Here is a 22423-nt window from a genome sequence, read left to right as displayed (position 1 = left end):
ATAAAGAAGATGTGGTACATATATACAATGGAATATTACTCAGACATAAAAAGAAACGAAACTGAGTTATTTGTAGTGAGGTGGATGGACCTAGAGGCTGTCCTACAGAGTGAAGTAAGTCAGAAAGAGAAAAACAAATACCTTATGCTAACACATATATATGGAATCTAAAAAAAAAAAAAAAAAATGGTTCTGATAAACCTAGGGGCAGGACAGGGATAAAGACACAGACATAGAGAATGGACTTGAGGACACAGGGAGGGGGAAGGGTAAGCTGGGACAAAGTGAGAGAGTAGCACTTACATATATACACTACCAAATATAAAATAGATAGCTAGTGGGAAGCAGCTGCGTAGCTCAGGGAGATCAGCTGGTGCTTTGTGACCACCTAGAGGGGTGGGATAGGGAGGGTGGAAGGGAGACGCAAGAGGGAGGAGATATGGGGATGTATGTATACATATAGCTGATTCACTTTGTTTTACAGCAGAAACTAACACAACATTTTACAGCAATTATACTCCAATAAAGATGTTAAAAAAAAGGAGAAAGAATTTCTTTCTGTTGGCCCATATGCCATACACATATATGGAAGCAAAGTCAGTGCCCAAGTGCAGAGGACCTGAACACTCAGAGCTTCAGAGCAAGCGAGCAGTTTTTCCAATCACTGTCAAAAAGTCATCTTCAGCCAAGGCACATGGTGCTTTGTCAAATATATCTTTGGTAATGGCTATGTCAGATTGTTCCCAAACATCTTCAAAAAGTTGTGGGCGCTTTAGGGCTGATGTCTTACTCTTAGATGAAATAAGTTTTTTTCAGTGCTTCAGCTAACTCTTCTTTCCATTTAGGAGAGATGGCACTCATTCCTGTAGTAAGAATAGATATGTCTACAATGCCAGTCTGGGGGTTAGTAGCAGACTGCTTACAGCCTCTCTGTAGAGGTCTGTATCTTTGCTTCAACTTTATTTGAATATCATACTTTAGCATGGGCTTCTGCTAAGCCATTTTAACGATTCCAGCTTTGGAGGGTATGCAGAAACCATTCCTCCTCTACTTGAGCTTTGGTGACAGCCTGGCTGGCTTCCTGACTCAACCTAGGCATCCAGTGCTGTGACAGCGCAGTCCTTTAGCACTGCCGTATCCATGAACTCCTCTTTCACATGCTCCCTGCTCGAGCGGTACACAGCCACGAGGTGGTGAGCCAGATGCCTGCCACAGGTTTCATCCTGAGGTTGAGCATGAGGAAGTTGGAACCGAACCTGGGTAATAAGGTGTGAAGTCGCTGGATATTTTCAAAGGTGGTATTTATTAGCGTTACACTAAGACTCAATAGAATTTGCTGCTATCAGGACACATGTGCACGCATTGAGCTTGCAAATAACCCCAGCCACTGTGGTAAGGAGAGTTAGCTGTTCCCTGGCTTCAAGCAACACTGGTCTTGTACTTTGATTCATCTTTTCAAGTATCAATACAGTAGATGCCACTGTCACTAAGGATAAGGGCACCAGTCTGCAGGACCAGCTGCCTCCTTTTGGGGTCTTTCACATATACTCTTAGGCTGACTGCACTGAAGCCCTTCCCAGGTGCATACTGGTCCCAGGGTACCAGGTTGTATACACATTGCAGGAGCTGGGACTTGCTGGTCCCAGGGTCACTGCACAGCAGGATGTTGATCTCAGCATGAAATCTGCCTTTTCCTGTTTGACTAAAATCCTTCCCTGTTCCCCAGAAAAGCTGAAGCAAGTTTCCCTTTTTGAAATCTTCCTGTTCTTAAGTGCTTGGACCTGAGGCTGAAGCAAGTCTCTCATAAATGTCTGGTTTTCTGGAAAGTTTCTTAAGTAATTCCACATGCTTCTCTGAAAAAAAGTTTGTTTTACTTCTTCATCTCCTTTGTGCAGACGTTTTGCATCCATTTTCTGATAATGAATGACATCAATGAGGGTTCTGTAGACAGACTTCACATTACTCACCATTGGGTTGATTCAATAGGAACAGCTGGATAAATGCCTGTGATATTCACTCTGTCCCCAAGATGAATCTTGTCAACAACATCATTGTGAGCAAAAGAATGACAGCATGAGGCATCTGCCCTGCAGGCATATTTTCAGGAGACTCTTGGAGTTTGATCATCTGTTTGTCAGAGAACGTGACAAGCAGTCCTGGGTCAGCACCACACTGTGGGTGGTATGGCAGCATGCCCATACTCTGACAAGGTCCATCTCCACTAGGAGGGCACACCTGGCACTGGAAGAAGGCCCCATGCATCTCTGGAATCAGCTGGGACACCCTGATCATCATCACGTTGATGGTGATGAGCTGACTGACGTCTTCTGGATTCAGGTTTCTCATATTCTTCATCTCCAATACACTGAATGGTCCTATCGTATCTGATGTTCTAAGATTGAGTCAGGTAACTGTCAAAGATCTCATCAAGAGTGATATTAAAAGTCAGGATAACTTCCAGTGGGAAGCAGATGAGCTGTCTATTCAGATTTTTGTCAAATGATTTTATGCGTTCACAGTTTACATTTAAAAATGGCTTCCCGATAATATTAGTTTTTCCAAGTAACTGCATGTACGGAGGCTCAGCAATATCTACGGCAGTATTTTCTTCTTCTTTAAGCCAGAGAGTCAATAAAATCTCTGCAAATTTGTTTTGCAGGTTTCCATATTTACATCTGTTCCTCAAATCAGAAGTTTTTGGCCTAGAAACTGCTCACTGGCCACTCTATCTTCTATTACTGGCCCATACTGGAAATCCACCTGCAGAACGTTTTGTGCAGAACCCAGGTCAGGCCTCTGCCTCATGGGTGTGCCCCTAACAGCACTGCTCGGAGTTCTCTCTATCCAAGAGCTGAGAGTGCCACATGTCAGTGGTGAACTGACAACAAAATCAAGAGGAATCACTGAAGAATGCATCACAGGAGAGCTGGATAATAATGTGTCCGGTGCAGCGGGGCTCTGCAGGTCAGCTCCAGGCCCGGTCAGCATCATCTGCAGCTTTCCCGTAGAGGTAGAATCCTGGCCTCATCGTCTCTGACATGGAGGTGCCCTGGCTTTCTCACTTGCAGCAGGGGAAGTTGGCCGCCTCCAAAGCCCACAGGGCTCCAGATGCACCTGGCAGGTTGTGCTCCCAGATGCCCCAAGAAAATTTTTTTAAAGGTTTAAAAAGATATAAAGTATTACAATTAAGTGATGACAATTTTTTGAAGATGATATCAATATCTACTTGAAAAACACACGGGAATAAACTACAAAGAAAGAAGTAAGAATCTGGAGTTTAGTAACAAGTTGATCAGGTCAGTCACAAAATGTATCAAACACCAATAACTTCCTCATGTACCTACAATGACTAGTTCAAAAATATAGTGGAAACATATCTTATTTATGATAGTGTGCACAAACACATGTATACAGGCACAGATGCGCATACTCAAAACCCTACAAAATTTCAGGAATAAATACAATGAAAACATGTATGAAGAATACTCTAAATCTTTTCTGAGGGTTATAAAAAGATAACTATATAGATAGACACCATGTCCATTCATGGACATCAATTCTTTGTACTCCTTGCATTAGTACATAGGCTTTGTAAAGTGTATAGAGCATGCTCAGAATATAGGAATGCAGTGGTTACTTGAATGTAATTAAGAATTTTATCACTAGAATATTCACATTGTAATAAAGAGCCTGACCTCATTTGTGAGGCCTGGCTGCTGACTTTTTTTTTCTTTTGCGGTACGTGGGCCTCTCACTGCTGTGGCCTCTCCCGTTGCGGAGCACAGGCTCCGGACGCTTAGGCTCAGCGGCCATGGCTCACGGGCCCAGCCGCTCCGCGGCATGTGGGATCTTCCCGGACCGGGGCACGAACCCGTGTCCCCTGCATCGGCAGGTGGACTCTCAACCACTGCGCCACCAGGGAAGCCCCTGACTTCTTTTTAAGCCTTGCTTTTCCTTTCTTATTTGGCTCCACATACGGACAGGCTGATTAAGAAAGCCCATCCTGCACCTCCTTCTTTAACACCCCTGGGAAATTTAAGCCTCAAAAATCTCCAGCCCACATAAATGGGAACTTTTCTTAGCCCCATCCCTAACCACTGAAATGCCCAGCCCATTCACAGTGCTTTGCTCAAGCCAGCCTGGGCCTGCATGGGCCCACTCTGCTTTCCCCAGGAGTCCCTGTGTGAGTAGCACACTTTTTCTCAAATTCTCTTGTTTTGTGAAGTGTCATCAGCCTGGACATCCAAATGGGATAACCAAGACACTCAGAGGAGGCAAAGTAATATGATGGGAAAAACTTAATTCCGTTTTTTTTTTTTTTTTTTTTTGCGGTATGCGGGCCTCTCACTGTTGCGGCCCCTCCCGTTGCGGAGCACAAGTTCCGGACGCGCAAGCTCAGCGGCCATGGCTCACGGGTCCAGCCGCTCCGCGGCATGTGGGATCCTCCCGGACCGGGGCACGAACCCGCGTCCCCTGCATCAGCAGGCGGACTCTCAACCACTGCGCCACCAGGGAAGCCCTTAATTCCGTTTTTAAGGGCAATTTGAAATGTGAGAAAAAAATAATGAAATAGAACATTTGCAATCAAACATAGCATTCAAACATTGTCTCTAGATACACAGAATGGATATATTCCTTTAAAAAGTGCCACCGGGTTGAAAGTTTACAGGAGAAAAATATGCAAATATTCTCCCAAAATAAAATTTCATAATTATCATATGAAATCATTGTTTTGATTATAAATTTAACAACATTTTACACATTGAATTGCTCCATAAGAAATACCTACCTATTATAGTGTCTCTCTATCCCTCCTACTGATACTTTCACTAAATAAATATCTCCTAAGCAACCTCCCAAACAATTATTCTGTCTTTGTGAGACAGCTTCCGAAGAATGAATATATTCAGGTTCCTGCATCCTAGACACACCATGAATTAATAAATTGGCAGGATCAGAACCATGTTCAACAATCTCCCTTGGATTCATACCTGCCAGCTCTCTACATAGATAGAGCTGGGGGATTTTGGCAACACCTTGAGCTTAGATTTGACTTACTCATTTTTCAGTTGAAAAATCCTCCTCTACCAATATATTCAATACATTTAATTCTCAAGCACCTCTGTTGATAAGAGCCTAAATTCTCATTAAAGTGATTCTTCTGCAAAGAGGATACAGTACCAAGAGGAAGATCCAGGCTTTTCTCTATTTGAAACATTTTTCCCTCTACTTTCTGGTTTTTGTACATCTAGCTCCCTTTTAATGTTAATTTTTAGATTTTTCTCTGGCATTTCTAAATACTTCATATTTCATTTGACTAGCTATTTCTCTTAACTATTTCAGGAGAAAAAGGCAAACACATGCAGAAAGAAAAAGGATGCATAAAATGAAGAATATGAACTTCCAAACGGCTGTCTCCTTTGTGTAAAGGGTACAGGAGAAATTTGTTTGTTTTATTAATCATTTCATTTTAAATCCAAGAAGCTGTGCGAGACAAATGGAAAATGCCAGCAAGGATGACATGACAAAGAGGCTAATAAACTGCAGGATGCTTATACCTTTGAGAGGAGCTAAACAACATTATGCGAATGGAGCAGGTAGCTGAGCCAAAGCAGGTCACAGCCACGCTAAATACCACATTGAAAGTGAAGAAGAAGAATGCCATCAAGTACCCCAAATAGTTCACAAATGCTGTAAAAGATTAACTGTTTATGAATATTTTTGTTGTCAGGTAAATTAAAGATCATCACATCCAATGTCTTACCATGCATCATCTAACTGAAAAACACCTAGGTCTAGTGTTTATTTTTTTCAGTGGATGGTGTAGTTTAAAGAAAAATAAATAAATAACTTTTTGTATTTTGTGGCAGGTACCAAAATAATTTGAGCATCTCTGACCCTAATGATATAATGAAAGTACATTAAAATATTTCAACAACTAATTTTTTACCTGCATAAAATTTCCTTATAAATAAATAAGGGCTCCCTGTTTCATAGACGTATATGATTTTCTGACCTTGATTTTTTAAATATTTCATTTACCTATTACAGTGTTTTGTGCTTTGAATAGGCAGCAACATTAGTGAAAAAAAATCCTACTAAAAGATATCTCATTAAACAATGACTTCTTGTTCCTCCTTGCATAAAAATTAGGAAGAGTGAAATGCTAGTCAGACTTGCGGTTGCCAAGGGGGAGGGGGTGTGGTGGAGGGATGGATTGGGAGTTCGGGATTAGCAGATGTAAACTATTATATATAGGATGGGTAAACAGTAAGATGCTATTGTTTAGCACAGGGAACTATATTCAATATCCTGTGATAAACCATAATGGAAAAGAATATTAAAAAAGAATGTCTATATGTGTATAAGAGTCACCTTGCTGTACAGCAGAGACTGGCACAATAGTGTAATCAACTATACTTCATTAAAAAAATAAAATTAACAACAACAACACAAAAAACTAATGGATGAATAAATTAAAAATAAAAAAAAAAGAAAGGTTATTCAGAAATTACCTTCTTGATGGTCTCCAGCATGGAACGCCCTCCCTGCCAGGGCTTGGAGTTCTTTCTGATACATGACAAACTAGCCATACTGTGCCACTTTCGGTCCTCCAGCTTCTTATGAAAAGCATTAGCAAGCAGAAGCACCGTGTCATATATGTAAAGGTTTGAAATCTGAAAAGACATTAGACAGTAATCATTAGAATCATTGATGCCAACCATCAAGAACAAGGAGAAAGTCATCAGCTCAGTTGCTTCCGTTCACAGATAGTTGGTTTACTGGGTTATTATTAAGCAGAAGGTTTCTTTTTTCATTTCCTGGGCAATTTTGTTATTGAGAATGAAGTCTTGTCTGATTGTATGCCCCAATTGCTTTTTCAGCTTATTTAGTTGTGAAAGAGAAGATAAAAAAGAGAAGTTTCGACAGAGCTAGGCTGTTAGTGTCAGACCTTAGAAAATCAGTAGTCCTTATTTCTTTCTGAGGAGGTAAGGATCTAAGGGCTTAAGACTGGAAGGGCAAACTGAACAATACGTTTTCTGAATATGTCAAGTTTTTGCATTCTGGTTATTCAGACGGAGAAATATCAACTTGATCTTACATAGAAGATGAGTGTCATAGGTGCAAAAAAAAAGGAAGCAGACATCTGCCTGTACATTTGTGCCTCTGGAGATAAAGTAATGAAAAAAGTAAGAGGAAACAGCACCATTCATAAACATTACAATGATCAAGGGTCTATACAAAGTAATATACATGTGCATTGCAATTAATTAACATGACAAATATCATAAGCTATTCACTGTGAATGTGTGTTTACATTAACTTTCTTCTTCTAATGTAATCATGTTATCTTCCCTCTATATAGATTTAAAATGAATTATACACGTGTTTGATAAGCTGTATTGCACTCTTACACTTAAGTCTTGCCAGAACCAGTATCCTCACTGTTAATTACCGATGGTATTTATTTTTCAAATAAATTATAAACAATACTTTAAAAATACAGACACCAAGAGATATCCAAGGTCAATAACAGAGGTTAAATAATATAACAATGTTATATTATTTCCTCTTTGAAGGAAAACTCTAATAGAAAATTAAAAAATAAGAACTCAGCTATAAAAATTAAATCCAGTTTAAGCAATTTTCTCAGATTTTTAAATCTTGTTATCACACTTTTTTCCTGCAAATAAAGGGGACAGTACTTTGATTACCTTTTCCTTATAATTAATCATGAAGGAATCTTATGAAATTTTCTGTCCACAACACAGCATTGTACTAAGCTTCAACTATTAGGATGCTGAAAGTTTGATACTAGGAACAACTGTTAACAAGCAGTTCCTAACAGTGCCTTTTGAGTTTTCTTTCAAAGCTAGGTAAATCCACTCGTGCTTGTAGACCTTTCTTTAAACAGACTTTGAACCCTCTTATGCACTAAGTGAAATTCCAGTTTGTTCTTTATAAGGAAATATTAGGATAGGATATTCTCATTCTCACCACCCCCTACCCCGCTACCCAGCCACCAGGTAATTACTAGAGGGACTAGGAGGGATGGTGCGATTGGCAATGAACGAAGAGTGAGACTTGATGTTAAAAGTACCTGATGAATCAAACTTCATCTGAATTAGACTATGAAGACCCCGAAGGTAAACCTAGACGAAACATGATGGATGAGTGAGCTGTACCCAAAAATCCAGAGCAAATCTTTTGATGATTTCTCAATAATATGCAATAATCTGGCCTTTTCTGACCTCTCCTGCACCACTGCCTCCAACTCCCTTGTTCTTAGCAACCTAGCTTTATTTTGTTTCACCCTCTGATTTCTTTTAAGTGTGTAGATGAGATAGTTGTGGGAGCGTCCTTTGATGTCTCTTTATCTTTCTCCATCTAGTTAACTTCCTCTCGTATTCAATTCATGGGTCACAAGCTGGGTGAATCCTATCCTTACAACTTCTCAGGATTCTCCCCACTCCCAGTCTAGGTGGGCAGTCCTCATTTTATCTCCCATACCACTTGGTGCATACCTCTACCGAAGCATATCATAATGCTAAGATTTTTTAAACTCTGCTTTTCACACTAGAATATGGGTGCTTTCTGGACAAGGGCTCATATTGTTTCCCCTTTGTACTTTTGTTTCCCTTATTTTTTATTTCCTTTTGACTTAGCCTAGAGCCTAGCATATATTTGGTTTTTCATACACTGTTGTCAAGGAAAAGAAGTCAAAGAAAGCCAAGTTTAACATCAGGTAGGTTTAACAGAAGTCAAGATAAGAGAGACCTGCCAACCTGGCTTCCATCCAAACCTGACAGTTCTTGTGGCACAGTCTCCTTTGCACACCATAAAGCATGCACTTTAGCATCCATGACGGGCTTAAAGGTGAGTGCCTTGTACTCGGTATGTGACGGGTGTTTTCAACAAATGACTACCTCTCCTCATTTCCCCACTACCTAAACTGCAGGATCAAAAGGGAGTGATGACATTCTCTGAGTTTTCTATTACCCCTTCTTTTACTTCTTTCTCAGGCAAGTACCTATTCTCTTTTGAGGTTCGTGTTCATTTCTATGCCATATGTCACAGCCCCTTTCTGCCAGCACCTACTGACCTCTTGGTCACTCTTTATTCACGACTCCTCCCTCACAGTGATCCCAAACTGCCTCCTTATATCTAAAAAAGGTCACTTCAATTTCTACACAGATGACCTTCACTTCTACTCTGGCCATGACCAACACAAATGACTATTTACTAGACCCAAATGAACAACTCCTCTCACATCTTAAACTCCAGTATCCCACCAGTCGACCAATCATTTTTCTCTACCTACTGTTACTACACTTGTTTTCTGACTTCACTGACCATGGGCACCAACCTCCTCTACATGCCAACCTTTCGATATCTGACAACTCCTTTGTCTTGCCCTGAAACATCCTCTTTCCTTCAGTTGTTTATCATCTGGTATTATTTCTAGGCTGCTCATCATCTCCGCATTCTTCCTCCATCCTTCTCTTATTTTTCAGTGTTTCTGTCGAAAGTTTAGTACCCAGAACTAACACATTATTGCAGATGTGAGCTGACTAGGAGAAAGTAGTATAAGACGCTGTCTCTCTTGATCTTAGCCAAATGCTTCTGACATAGAGACCAAGATTACATTAGAGTGGCTTGGAGCAAATATGACTTCTGCTATACTCAAGTCAAGTTTGCCTTCGTCTTAACAGCCTTAAACTGTCAAACCAGTTCTCATCCATCTAGACTGTCTGTAATCGACTTTGAACCTATACTTTATCTCTGTCATATTTCAATTTTTAGGCATATTACTCAGTGAATATTAACAACTTGAATCTTGATAATGTAACACAATGTAAGCTTTCTCTCCTAGCTTTATGTCATTTACAAATCTGAGAGGCATACTTGATTCATTTTCATTTGTGTAGTTATAAACATTTTGAAAATATTAGGTCCAAGGACAGACTCTTTGGGTGACCACAGAGAATTCCTTGCACCTCAAGAGTAGAATATTTATCAGCATGGTTTGAATATTCCTCTAGTTCCATACTTCTCAAATTGAGGGTAAAAGAAGCTCTGGTGAAAAGTTGTAGGTATTAAAGATACTCAAAGCTACAGAATACATCTGGGGCATGTTCTATGCTTATCAATTTTGCTTATCAATTTGGAGAGAAAACAAAGTAATTTAACTGCTAAATTATTTGAAATATTACTTTTAATTTCAAAGAAACTCATATGTTTTATAACTTTTAAAGATAATAATGAAACTTTAATACATTTTGAACTTTTAAAAAAATCTGAAGCCAGAGTGTTTACCATCTTCTCTTCTTAGGAGGCTTTGGTGAAAATGTTTGAATGACATCAACTTATTTAGACTTTTTAATGTCTTCCCATAAGGATTTCATAAGGAAATTTGTCAAACACTGCATTAAAATCAATATACAATAAATAGATTTATGACATTCTCCCAATCTAAAAAAAATATTAAGTAGGACTTAGTCTGGCAGTGTTTGCTCTTAAGGAAGTCCTATTATCTTATTTGAAGTTCCCCAAACCATATATTTAATAATATAGTCTACAATTTATCCAAATATTAATTTTAGTATGTTAAACTCTGGTTGTCAGATTATTTTCCTTCCTTTTGAAAACTGGGACAATTACCAATGTCTTGTACTTGGGTTCTCTTCTCAAGTACTTTTCTAAGTTGCAATATTGTGATCATATCTACTGGTTTATTTACTGCTCTGAGCAATTATTTCTCAGGCCTCATTTTAGAGGAGCAAGGTATACTCTAACCATCTGCAAACCCCTGCTCCTTCTAAACCAGCGATTTACTTTTCTTTTAACGACTTTAATCTTTCCAATTTGAGGACACTGTTTCCCTAGATGGAGAAAACAGAAGCAAAAGGATTTGAATATTTCTATTTTCCCTCCATTGGCAGCCAAGCTAACATTAGTTTCACCAAGCAGTAAATGGTTCACTTCTTTCTTGCTTCATATATTGCTAAAAAATCTGTTTATAGCTAAAAGGTATCTTTAACATTTATTTTGCAACTTCAGCTAATCCTGGATTTTAGTCTTTCTGGCACTAATTTAAAGATTGAGGAAACATGTTTTTTGTTCTTTCTAAATCTTACTCCCCTTTCTACGTATACTGAAATATGTAACAGCCTGGAGATCTCTACATGGGCTCACTGTACCCTCTTCTCCTCTGTTGTAGTGATTATTGTGATTTTATAGCTAGGTTTCTATTTTTAGAGCTGACTTGAATCATATTTTCATAGCTTTTTTCTTAGTTTGTTTTTTAACTGTACCCTGCTGATAAGATATGTCTGTGATCATTTTTATCTGCACTGTTTTTATGGACTCCAAGTTGAGAGGGCTGCTTTTCCTAGGGAACCTCGGGGTGGGGGGGGTCAAATTTTTAATAAGTACTTTTCTTGTTGTTTCCTTTAACTTCAGTGAGATAAAATATGCACCAAGGCAAGACTCTATATCAAATGCTTTGCTTTTAGTGGGACATTTTAAATTCAAGAGCCCTGCATTTAGACACTTCATTATATAAATCTTCACATATAAAAGTTTCTGTCCGTTTTCCTTTTATATATTAAACATTCAGTCTAATTCTATTACATATACTAGGGACACTAAATGTAATACACGCACAAAGAAAAAGTAATCATCCTGTTTTCTTCTATCTGTGGGTTTGAGGGGAGTATGATGAAGGTATAGGGAAGGAGGAGTGGTGCTTCCAGTACATCCTTAATTCATCAGATAGGTCTGGGAATATAAAGATAAATAAAATATTTGTTCCCTGATTTCAAGGAATTCATTAATTGAATCAGAAGGATTGTGCTGTTAGGTGAATGTGCTTTAAAATACTATACAATGACTTTCTGCTTTCCCAATCTGTCCATTTCCTACTACCACTTTTGACAGGAACAGCCTTTAATATCTCACGATTTTCTAAATCAAAGTTCTTTCGTGTTTTTCTCTATTTAAAATTCTATCATTTCCACATGAATTATATTCATGACCAATTAATATGAAAAGATGGGTCACTGGAAGTATGAAACTTAAACCTTGTTTAGGCTTGAGTAGCTTACTTTGACCCCTGCGTTCTTATCAATTACATTCAAATCCACAAATATTTACAAAGGTGCAAAGCACCATGGTAGATATGATGGGAGAAAGAAAAATAGACAAGTAGTTAATGTGATTTTATGATGCCTGGTTCTGGAGAGAACCTATTCTAAAAGAGCTTAAAATTTAGTAGGAAAGTTCTATGGGCAATGATCCCAGAGCCAGCTGCCTGGTAAATACACATGGCTCATTACAATGGTAATAAGTATGAAGAAATGGTTAGATAAATGGTAATTTATCTAAAAAAATTCAAAGCTGACTAAAAATAGGGAAGCTGTGGAGTTAACTTTCAAACAAAGAAGTAGTTTTGCCAAGTCGACTTATTTATCCAGTATTATTGGGAACAAACTAGTTCTCCTAGGATTATTTTCCCAAGCTTTTCAAACTAAACATCTCTAAGTACTAAAATGTTTTTGATATTAAACATTTTGAAGGAATATATCATTTTTTTAACCTATGAAATTGATCATGACTTTAATCTCTGTTGATATCTCAGCGATACTGTTTAAAAATTAACTAATATACTAGCAATATTCTACAGTGGTACTCTTAGGAACTGCTTTATGATATAGAGTTGTTTTACAGGGAAAGTCCTGCTCTGATAGGATATCTGAATTAGCGTATCTGGTTTTTTGTTGTTGTTGTTGGTTTTTTTTGCGGTACGCGGGCCTCTCACTGTCATGGCCTCTCCCGTTGTGGAGCACAGGCTCCGGACGTGCAGGCTCAGCGGCCATGGCTCACGGGCCCAGCCGCTCCGCAGCATGTTTGATCTTCCCAGACCGGGGCATGAACCCGTGTCCCCTGCATCGGCAGGCGGCCTCTCAACCACTGCGCCACCAGGGAAGCCCTAGTGTATCTGTTTGATTTCTCTTTTCCTGTCTCTTGCCTAGCTCGAGTGCTTCTTATGGAGCCCTATTCTTGTTGATGTGCCTGCCTTTGTTAAACTTCCATCAGACTGACATATTGAGAACTCCAGTGCAAAGAGAAATAAAACAAAAAAGTCTGATAGGATTTTCCTTAAGAAAAAGAAATAGGCTCCAGGTGAGTATTACAAGGGCATTCTTATGAGTAAGCTTCAGGGACTTGGGGTTCTTTATTTTGCTGCTCAGAGATTGTATTCATCTACTTTCAAATTCTTTGTTGTATTCTGAATAGCAAAGGTTTCAGCTATATCCCCTCCGAGTTGGATATAACTTTACAACACTACAGCATTTTTTGGATTTCTAAATTTTTTTTGGTGAAGTTCTTCCAATCAGAAATTAATCTTTAAAAAAGAATAAACGTCTATATCCTTGTTATGCCAGAAAAGGCAAGCAAATTGATTAGCTTAATAATTTGGAGTTTGGCATTAAGGAGTATCAATCACAAATTCACCATGAGAAATGCTATCGATTTACTTGCTGAAAAGAATTAAAAAACGTTTACTTATTGTATTTTTATTAAACAAGTAGATATTTTGCTGTAATGAGGTCAAAATGATCAAAGACAGATTCTTAGCACTCTCCCCATCAGACTTATGAAATTGCTGGAAGAGGAGAATAGTTCAGAAAATGGAAATGTGTACAATTCTGAGTGCAATGCCACTGGAAAAGCTCTCTCTACAACTGCCCAACAAAACATCCTTGAAGGAATATCCAGGGACTTAGAATATACCTCCATATTCTGAGCAAATGGATCCTTTGGATCACACAACGTTGAAGATATTCGATGGTTGCCACGGAAACATCGCTGACTTATATTCTGGGGGACTGGAAATGTCTGACGAATGATGGTTAACCTTCCAATTGACCTTCTTACAAGTTCCTGTACATCCACATCATTTATTTCCTATAAGATAAGAAATGGAAGAATTAGAAATGCTTTAATACAGTAACAGAAACACAAAACTATTAATGAGTTGTTATCTGGAAATGCTAAGAGATTCCATTACTGTAATACATTTGCATAATGCTTAGCCCACATCCAAATGAAAGCAACAACACATGTTCATTAAAATAATCGACTCATATGTAGTTGCTGTCTGTGCTTTAAATTATATGCATTTATGTATATCATTTATTAATACCTAAATAATTTCAAATGGAGCAAACGACTTAAACACATTTTATTAATAATAAGTTTATAATATGTTGAACACTTCAGAAAAATATGTGTTGTCTAAACATGGGAAAACGTCGCAAATAACTTGCTATTACACTTAATTATTCATTAATGGATTTCAAGGTACTTTGACTACCTAGGAAGATAGTTATAATGTAAGAATAATATATATTGTTCTTAGCAATGAAAAATGAGGTTCTTAAATAAGACAAGTAGAGAGAGAATGAGGAGATATTATTTTTTAAGACTTTTTCCCAATTATGTCTCAGAACTACTGGTGTTAACTCATACATTTCTCTTGGTAAAGAATAAATAAAGGATAAAACAGAGTGTTCACTAACTGCTGAATGGATAAGTTAGTATGTAATTGTGTTCTTAACATAAAGATGAAAAATTCTGTTGATTAATGCAGTGTGAACTCCAGTGATGTTTATCCAAATTAATGCTAGTTTGTATATAAGCATGTGCCGAACTCAAAGAAAAGCATTTTCTACTTCTTTCTCCCTGCCACCTCCCAATTCCACACTTAAATTTTAAGATTTGACTCAATCATGGATGTAAAAGTAATAAAAATAACGTAATATTTTCATAACGTACATCTGTTCTAACTGAACATTATTCTAATTGGAATTAGAATAGGACTGATCAGAATAAATTTTAGCTTTAATGTAGTCTTTACTTAGGTAGTTTGTGCTCCATGGTGTCCATTTGGAACCTTTTAAATCAATGAAGCCTTTGTAATTAACATATTATTGGTTTCAACAGATTCTTATGGCATCTGAAGTAAAAAATTTGACACATGATACATTTTGGAATACAATGAGCACTTCTCAGTTTTGTTTCAAAGAATTATTACAGAATAATGAAAGAGAAAAAGATGATTTACAAGTGTAAATTTTCTTCTTTCCTTACTACGTTAATCACATATTATTCTTTCTTATAGCATATATTAGCTTTAAAATTCATCTTTTATTTATGATCTTTCTGAAATATAGATTTCTCTAAAAATAAAATAACACCTGCCATCAGCTATATACAGTGTAATATCCTGGATTTCCAGTCGATTAATCCTTAATGTACCATAAAAAATTATTTTTCTCAGTTTAAAATGCCATCTTTTTCTTTAGTGCGTGTCATTTCACTGGCCCCCAAAATTTCTGTCTGGCAAAAAGCAGGTCACTTTTTAAGTCTCTGTCATCTACTCACAAAATAAAATTAAACGGTGTCTGTCAACTTCATTTTAAGCCTGAAATTTAACTAGAAAACTTTCAAAATTAATTATTATTGCTATTCAATGTCTTTACATTTTTAAAAATGTCGTATTGTGCAGATGGGAATTTTCATTTAAAAAGGCAGTGAAAAAATTCTACCACTCTTCGCATAATATTGACTAAGTTGTGTTATATACATGGTCATTTTTTCTTTAGCAATACTAAGATTTATCAACATTTTGTCAAACAGCACCATTTCTACATGCTCCAACCATGGTGAGCTACAAATCAGCACATTAGAATAAAAACTTACATTTATTAAGACCCTGCTATATTTTGGTCAAAATACTAAGTACTTAACCTGTTATCTCATTTTCTGCTAAAAACTACATTCTGATTCAGATACTGTCATTCTCATTCATAAATAAGGAACCAAGGAGATTCCAAGCTCTTCATTCAAAATACCCTTTATTCATAGTATGAATTTATAAATGTCATCAAAAGAGACACTCTCTGAAGTAATTACACAAGAAATCCATTTTTCCTTACAGGAATTATTTAGATTAATATGCATAAGTGATAGGAATTAAAACTATAAAGATATATTATTCCAGCATTTAATAGTCTGATGATTCTATAAGAAATGATAAACTCATCTATCATGAGCCACAGTCTTTAAGAGGACTATTTTTAAACCCACAAAAGAGGATGGTTACCTTTAACAGGTTCTAAAAGTTGAAGTTCACAGGTGTCTTAGCGACTAAGCTATATTTGAGAAAATGTCAATTTGAATTGAATATATTTTGCCTATTATTATTTGGGGAAGGGAAAAGAAAGTAATATTCTGGGAGGAAAGAATCTGCCATTCTGAATGAAGCTAACAGACAGTCTGTCTCAAAAAATTCACTTGCAGTTTTAGTTTTGACACCTGATCTCAAAATTAGTTTGATAGTGATATGAAAACTTGATCAGACAGCTATTTTATATTTAAAGAACTTTACTTCTGCATTCCAAAAGGTGCATTTCAAGAGTGACAGATGCAATGTCATATAAACACCGGAAGCCAAGTGAATATTTAATCTATCAAGAGATACTTTTAAATGAAAAATAAATCTGTAAATAAACTGCTTTCATTAAAATATGAAACTATTGTATAATCTTTTGGAATCTACATTATTCTAATGTGCTGAATTTTTTAAATGTTAAAATATCTGAGTTTTTTAAATAATCATATGAAGAACCAGTTCAGTACATACTCTACCAAGCCCCCTGTACTACCCAAATATGCTACTCTTTAGAAAGAGACAGAAATTTCCTGAGTTTGAAAGAATTTAAAGAAGGTAAATTATAAAATTATTTGTCCTTTTTGTATTCTTGATTTGAATGAGTACATTTATGAAATAAGAATATTGCAATGAAAAATGAACAAATATGTTTTAGTATACCTAATTTTTCTCAATTTTTTTTCATTAAAAGCAAGGCATACTGTCTTTTACCCCCAAAATAATTTACATGGATAATCAAAAATTATTAAGAATCAAATGAATATATCCGAGGAAAGATTTTTATCACTTTACTGTGACAGTTTAATGTAGGGCAAACTCTGAACTGTAAGAGCCAAGGAAGAGGAAAGCGAAAATATCTGATAGGGATACAACTCCGCCAGAAACAGCCACTTCCCAGAACAAATCTTTTAGGAGAATTGGATTGCTCCTGAATCCTTGTAGGGTATCAGCTTTAGGCGTAAGTTAATAGAATTCTAGGGAAGGAAAGACTCTCAAAATCTATTAGGTTGGTTGCCAATCTATATTATATAAACTATTTCAGAGAAGGGACCGCTTCCTCCTTTTCCCATTCTTTTATCTCTTAACATTGAACAAAGTTCTTGGCTCACAGTGGGTATTCATTAAAGGTTGATAAATGAAAAACTGAATGAATGGCAAGATTTCACCAAAACGTCTTCTAAAGATAGATACCTGAAACTTTGAGTATAGACTTTGCGGTGCTTTAATAACTTTACCCATTCTAAATAAAGCAGATTTTAGTAATGATATTAAGCAGTGTACTATGTGGTATAATTTGAAAAGAGTATGCTTATTGCTGTTGCTGCATTGCTGATATGTTTACATTCTTCATGCTTTAGCAAAGATGATCCTTTAATGCTTCCATAAAGTTTAATATTAACATGAAATAATTACACATATATTATGAAATATGGAACAAAACCAACTGTAGACTATAGCAGCAGGAAGGGGAGCAGAATGGCAGCTTTCTGCTTGACAGATTAGTAGTGAGCAGTTCAATTAATCACTAAACTAAAAAATATATATATATATATTCATTATACATATTGGCTTTTCAAATCTCAACAACAACCCCCTTCTCCTTAACTGCAGAACTAAGCAGTCATTAGCAGAGAATAGTACCTTAAACTATTTAAATAAGAATTCAGGATGCCAAAGGTCAGGTTCGGTATCATCAGGGAATAGAAGGGTGACTATAGCATTATGTTTCTGGCTGCTCTAAACAGTGTATATATCTTCCTACCTGAATTTCTAACTTTTGTAAAACTTAAATAAAGTGCTAGACCATCTCCTTCAGGACCCTGAAGGGATGACAGTACTTATATGGAAAGGCTGTTCTGTGCTGGATCGACTGATTGCAGGGAAAAGATAAATACCATTACCAACTACTAACATATGATTGATTATACCATATGAACTAGCATAGCCTCTCATTATTACAGCACACAATGCAAGCAAAAACAATATATTGCTCTCAAGTTTTGACATCAATTTGTATGATGATGCACAATGCCAACTTTGATTTATAGTTTCTCTCTGAGAAACTACTGGTGCAATAAGATTAAATAAATGTTTGCAACCCATTTTAAAATTAGCAACAAAATAGTAGCTACACAAACCAAACTAGTGAGATTCACGATTTCCATGTTCAATCAAAATGGGCATGTGCATGTTGTTGGGTTTTGTTGTTGTCATTGCTCCTTTTAGAGTTTATTATCTTCCTAGCAAATTCGAGAAATTCATGTTTCTTATTTTACGGAAACTCAGGTAAATTGTGATTCATCCATTATAAACAGGCCTGTAAATGAAATAAAGGTAGCAAGACTCAAGTTTCTTGAGGCATATTTCAGAGAGAATGAGGTGGCTGAATAGAATCATGTAGAAGCAAGAGTGCTAACCACAGATACGTGGACAGATGGTTTTTCTTAGGGATGAAAATACAGAAAATATGCTTGATCTCTGAGTTTTAACCCAGTTTAGAAAAAAATAATAATAATCAATATAAACGGTGTGGGCTGTGAACATAAGATTTTTCAAAGGCTAAGTGGTATTGACCTGCCCCACCTAAAATTACAGCTTTGCTCAAGCACTAGCAAGGAGGGCTATGGGTAAAGAAGAGATAAGGGGTTCAGTAATGGTAAAGGTGAAGTTATAGTTATGACCGTTTACGGTAGGAAACTAAAGCGTGAAGGAGGAGAAAAGAATTGAGGTTTTCTATACTGTGTTCTATAATTCTAACATTTCTGAGTTATTTGCCAGTTAGATTGCTTTGTTTTGTGGATGTTTTTATTTTTCTTGCAATATAGTGGCCCATATTATGGAATACTCACTTAAAGACATCATTTGCCCTCCTAATATTTTATGAAATAAAATTTAATGAGAAGTTCAACAAAATGAGTTGTAATGTTTATGAAAGATATAGTAAAAGAGAAGCTATTATTCTTTCCATGATATACATCATCAATGAAATACATGCTACTCAGTCACACTTCCTCTTTATGATATGAAGGAGCGATTTCTTGCACAGCACAAACTGACAAATAAGCAGTAGACAGACGGACACTGGTGTTCTGGGAAGCTCTCTCTACCTCGGTTCACACTTCTAACATTCACGTATAGCTTTAGAAGTTAAGTTGAATATGGAAAAAGAAAATTAATTCAGGGGTCCCTTCTGCAATCTCACCAAAGAATAGAAAGGAATGGGCATTTCCATTTATCAACTGTAAGTATTAATTGGTTTGATTAATTCATGTCTCTAAGGAGGCAAGAAGTCACTTTTTCCCCCTAGTCATCAATATTGACGTAAACAAGTAAAATGGCTCCAGTTTGTTTCATATCAGAAAATCTGTGTGGTCTCTTCCCCATCAGAAGGTGGGTGTGAGATAAAAACAAGGAATTAGGAAGATTCTCTATTTCAAAAAATAGTAATCTAGAAAATAATATGCTAAAGACAAAAGGTAATAGAATAATAGCTCCTATAAGATTGAAATTCAGATAGCAGAAATTTCAAAACTATAACCTATAAGGAAAATTAACAAAAAAGAAAACAAAGCAACAACAACCAAGGCTTTAGACTAGAAAAGACTTGTTTTAAATCCCATTATCACCTCTTCATAGTTGTGTAATATTTTACAAACTGCTTAATTTATTTGAACCTCAGACTCTTTGCAGAAAATTAGAGATGAAATTACCTAATTTGAAAAGTTATTAGAAGGTTTGTTAAGTTTCCCTTTTCCCTTTACTCTGTCCTGATGTTTAGTCATTTTAGATTGACTTAAAAACTTCATTGAAAAGTAGATCTCACATATACACATTATCTGTCAGGATCTCAGAAAAACACAGCTTAATTTGACATAAGAAATACACTGACAAATCATGTAGACCTAAAGTCTGTCAGACTGAAAACAGACTTGTAAGATGTTTCCAGTGACTTTAAACTGAACTAAAAAGAATCATCAAGGGAGCTAAAATTCCATCAATGAAGTGTGGTGTAGGAGAAACAACTTGAAACCAAGAAACATTTTTATTTTTCTGTGTAGGGAAAGGCAAGTCATATACCCTCTGTGGACCCCATTCCCTCAACACTTCATAATACTATTTAGTATTCAACAAAATAATACGTGAGAAAGTGATCTGTGAACTTTAATGTGCTCTGATCATTATTGCAGTACCGTTTATTGAGTGTCATTTGTCAGGCACCGTGTTAAGAGCATTAGATAATATTTCACTTACTTTTCATTATGAACTTGTAAAGTAAATGTTATTATACATACCGTGCAAACAAAATAAAACCTGAGGCACAGGATGATTATATTATATATCCATAGTAACACAGCTAACCAATCTCATAGCCAGGATTGAACCTATCTTGCTGACTGCAAAACCAGAATTCTTGCCCAAAACGCTACTTCGTTCCTGAGACAAAACTTATTATTCTATAATTCAATATTTGGTATCTGTTGATAAATAGCACATTATTTTTATTCATAAGTAATAGATATGTTGAATACTAGATCTTGTTGATCCATTATTTGTCTCAGACTGATCTACTCATCGCCCTTTCCAACTCTGACTGGCAGGTGCTAATGGAACAACTTATTTCACTAAGCTCTCATGTTGCAATACTGTACTTTTAATCTTATGCACGTCCTTACAGAAAAAAAAACAAAAAAACAAAAAAAAAACTTTCACAAGGAATTTGACAAGTTGGTGAATTGTAAAACAGTTATATTTCTTTATGAAAAGAAAAACAATCTGCTCTTGTTTATTCATATTCATGTGCTGAACTATTTAATCCACTTGTAAGGGGGTGGGGTACAAAAGTTCTAGAAACAACAGTAAAACACAAATGGAACACAAGCCCTCCACTGGGAGGAATTCACTTTGCTTACAAAGAAGAACTGTACTTTTTATAAAGATGATCTCCTGATGTAGGCAGTGTGTGCCAACGGAAAAGACTGAAACATATTCAGTGGGGAAGACGTTCTCCATTTATTTTGTTCATACAAAGCCCTTTATAATTTTCAAAAACTCCTTATTCTATTTTTACTTAACAGCATCCATTCAGTAAGCTGAAAGTATACTTTGTGTTATGTTTTCTGTTAGAAATTCAAGGCCATAGGAAATGCTGTGACTATACATATGAAAACAGGACCCAGAGTTGACAGTAAGGTTTAGTTGGCTTTACCTCATTTATAATGATCCAGTGACAGTCAAAAGCAACCAAATTCGTCTCCACAACCTGGAATAGAAAACAAGCCAGCCACCAGTCAGCATTAATTGTGAAAAACAAATCAAACTAAATAGATATACTTGGCAAATGGCAAAAATGTATCACAGGTTAGAAAGGTCTTTGTTACTCAATTGAAGATGGAAAACCGCTATACTAAAACATGGTAGAAGCATTTGTGTTCATCTTGTAAGTGCATTGTAGACTTTCTAATTAAGTTTGAAAGTATAATTAATTAAAAACCCAGAAAAACAAAGGTTTCAACTGAAAAATAATATAAATAATAATGTTTAGTGATTCAACCGAGAGTGGAGTTCCAAACACATTTCCTAGTCCAAATAAACTTTGATGAACTTCTATAATCTACCTAATAAATATCTAAGTGCATATCTCTCCATAATCTGGCTTTAACTTAACATTCTTATCTGCTACTTCCCTGTGTATACATTTGACATTGTCTTAACAAAGTAAAATGCTCTATGTTCTGAAAAGTTTTGTGTATGTGTTATTGAATTCTATTGTGTATTCTAAGGAGATCCAATCATAAAATTATCTGAATGTAAAGACTAAAAGTAATGGACATTATATTAGCACAAGTTATAGGTGGGTAATTTCAGTAGTTTTGCTAATAATATGAACAGAAAGAAAACTTATGTAAAAGAAAAATAAACTATATATAGGTAGCAATACTGACTGAATAACTTTGGATAAATTGATTCGAAATGATCCTTTGCTTAGGCCAAAAAAGGCAACCCTTGTACAGGTGCATGTCCACGTGTGTGGGGGTGTGTGTGTGTATGTGTGTGTACAGAGGTAGCTTTTGTATCAAAGTTTCCATTCTATCCAATTTTACCGTACATATTCTAAGACATGTTCTTGTGATTCACGTCATGGAACATATAGATATATGTTAGGTTAGACTGTTTTATAAGAGA

At 36.2% G+C, this 22423-nt stretch overlaps 1 protein-coding gene and 1 pseudogene across 3 annotated transcripts in view; both read right to left on the bottom strand.

The window, feature by feature from the left end:
* Positions 1-22423, bottom strand: part of GRID2 (glutamate ionotropic receptor delta type subunit 2) — a 1386623-nt gene that overhangs the window by 557818 nt on the left and 806382 nt on the right. For all 3 annotated transcript variants that reach the window (XM_004276975.4, XM_049709175.1, XM_049709174.1), the window contains exons 5-7: positions 21447-21500; positions 13798-13971; positions 6516-6677 (exon numbers count right to left, since the gene is read on the bottom strand). In XM_004276975.4, the coding sequence (XP_004277023.1) occupies positions 6516-6677; positions 13798-13971; positions 21447-21500 (390 nt within the window). The remainder of the gene's footprint in view (positions 1-6515; positions 6678-13797; positions 13972-21446; positions 21501-22423) is intronic.
* Positions 636-5581, bottom strand: LOC105748359 (DNA replication licensing factor MCM4-like; annotated as a pseudogene).

This window comes from Orcinus orca, chromosome 4 (genome assembly GCF_937001465.1).
Source record: "Orcinus orca chromosome 4, mOrcOrc1.1, whole genome shotgun sequence".
Classification (NCBI taxonomy): Eukaryota; Metazoa; Chordata; class Mammalia; order Artiodactyla; family Delphinidae; genus Orcinus; species Orcinus orca.
The sequence above is the reverse complement of the archived record's forward strand: the minus strand, read 5'-3'. Positions and strand labels throughout refer to the sequence as shown.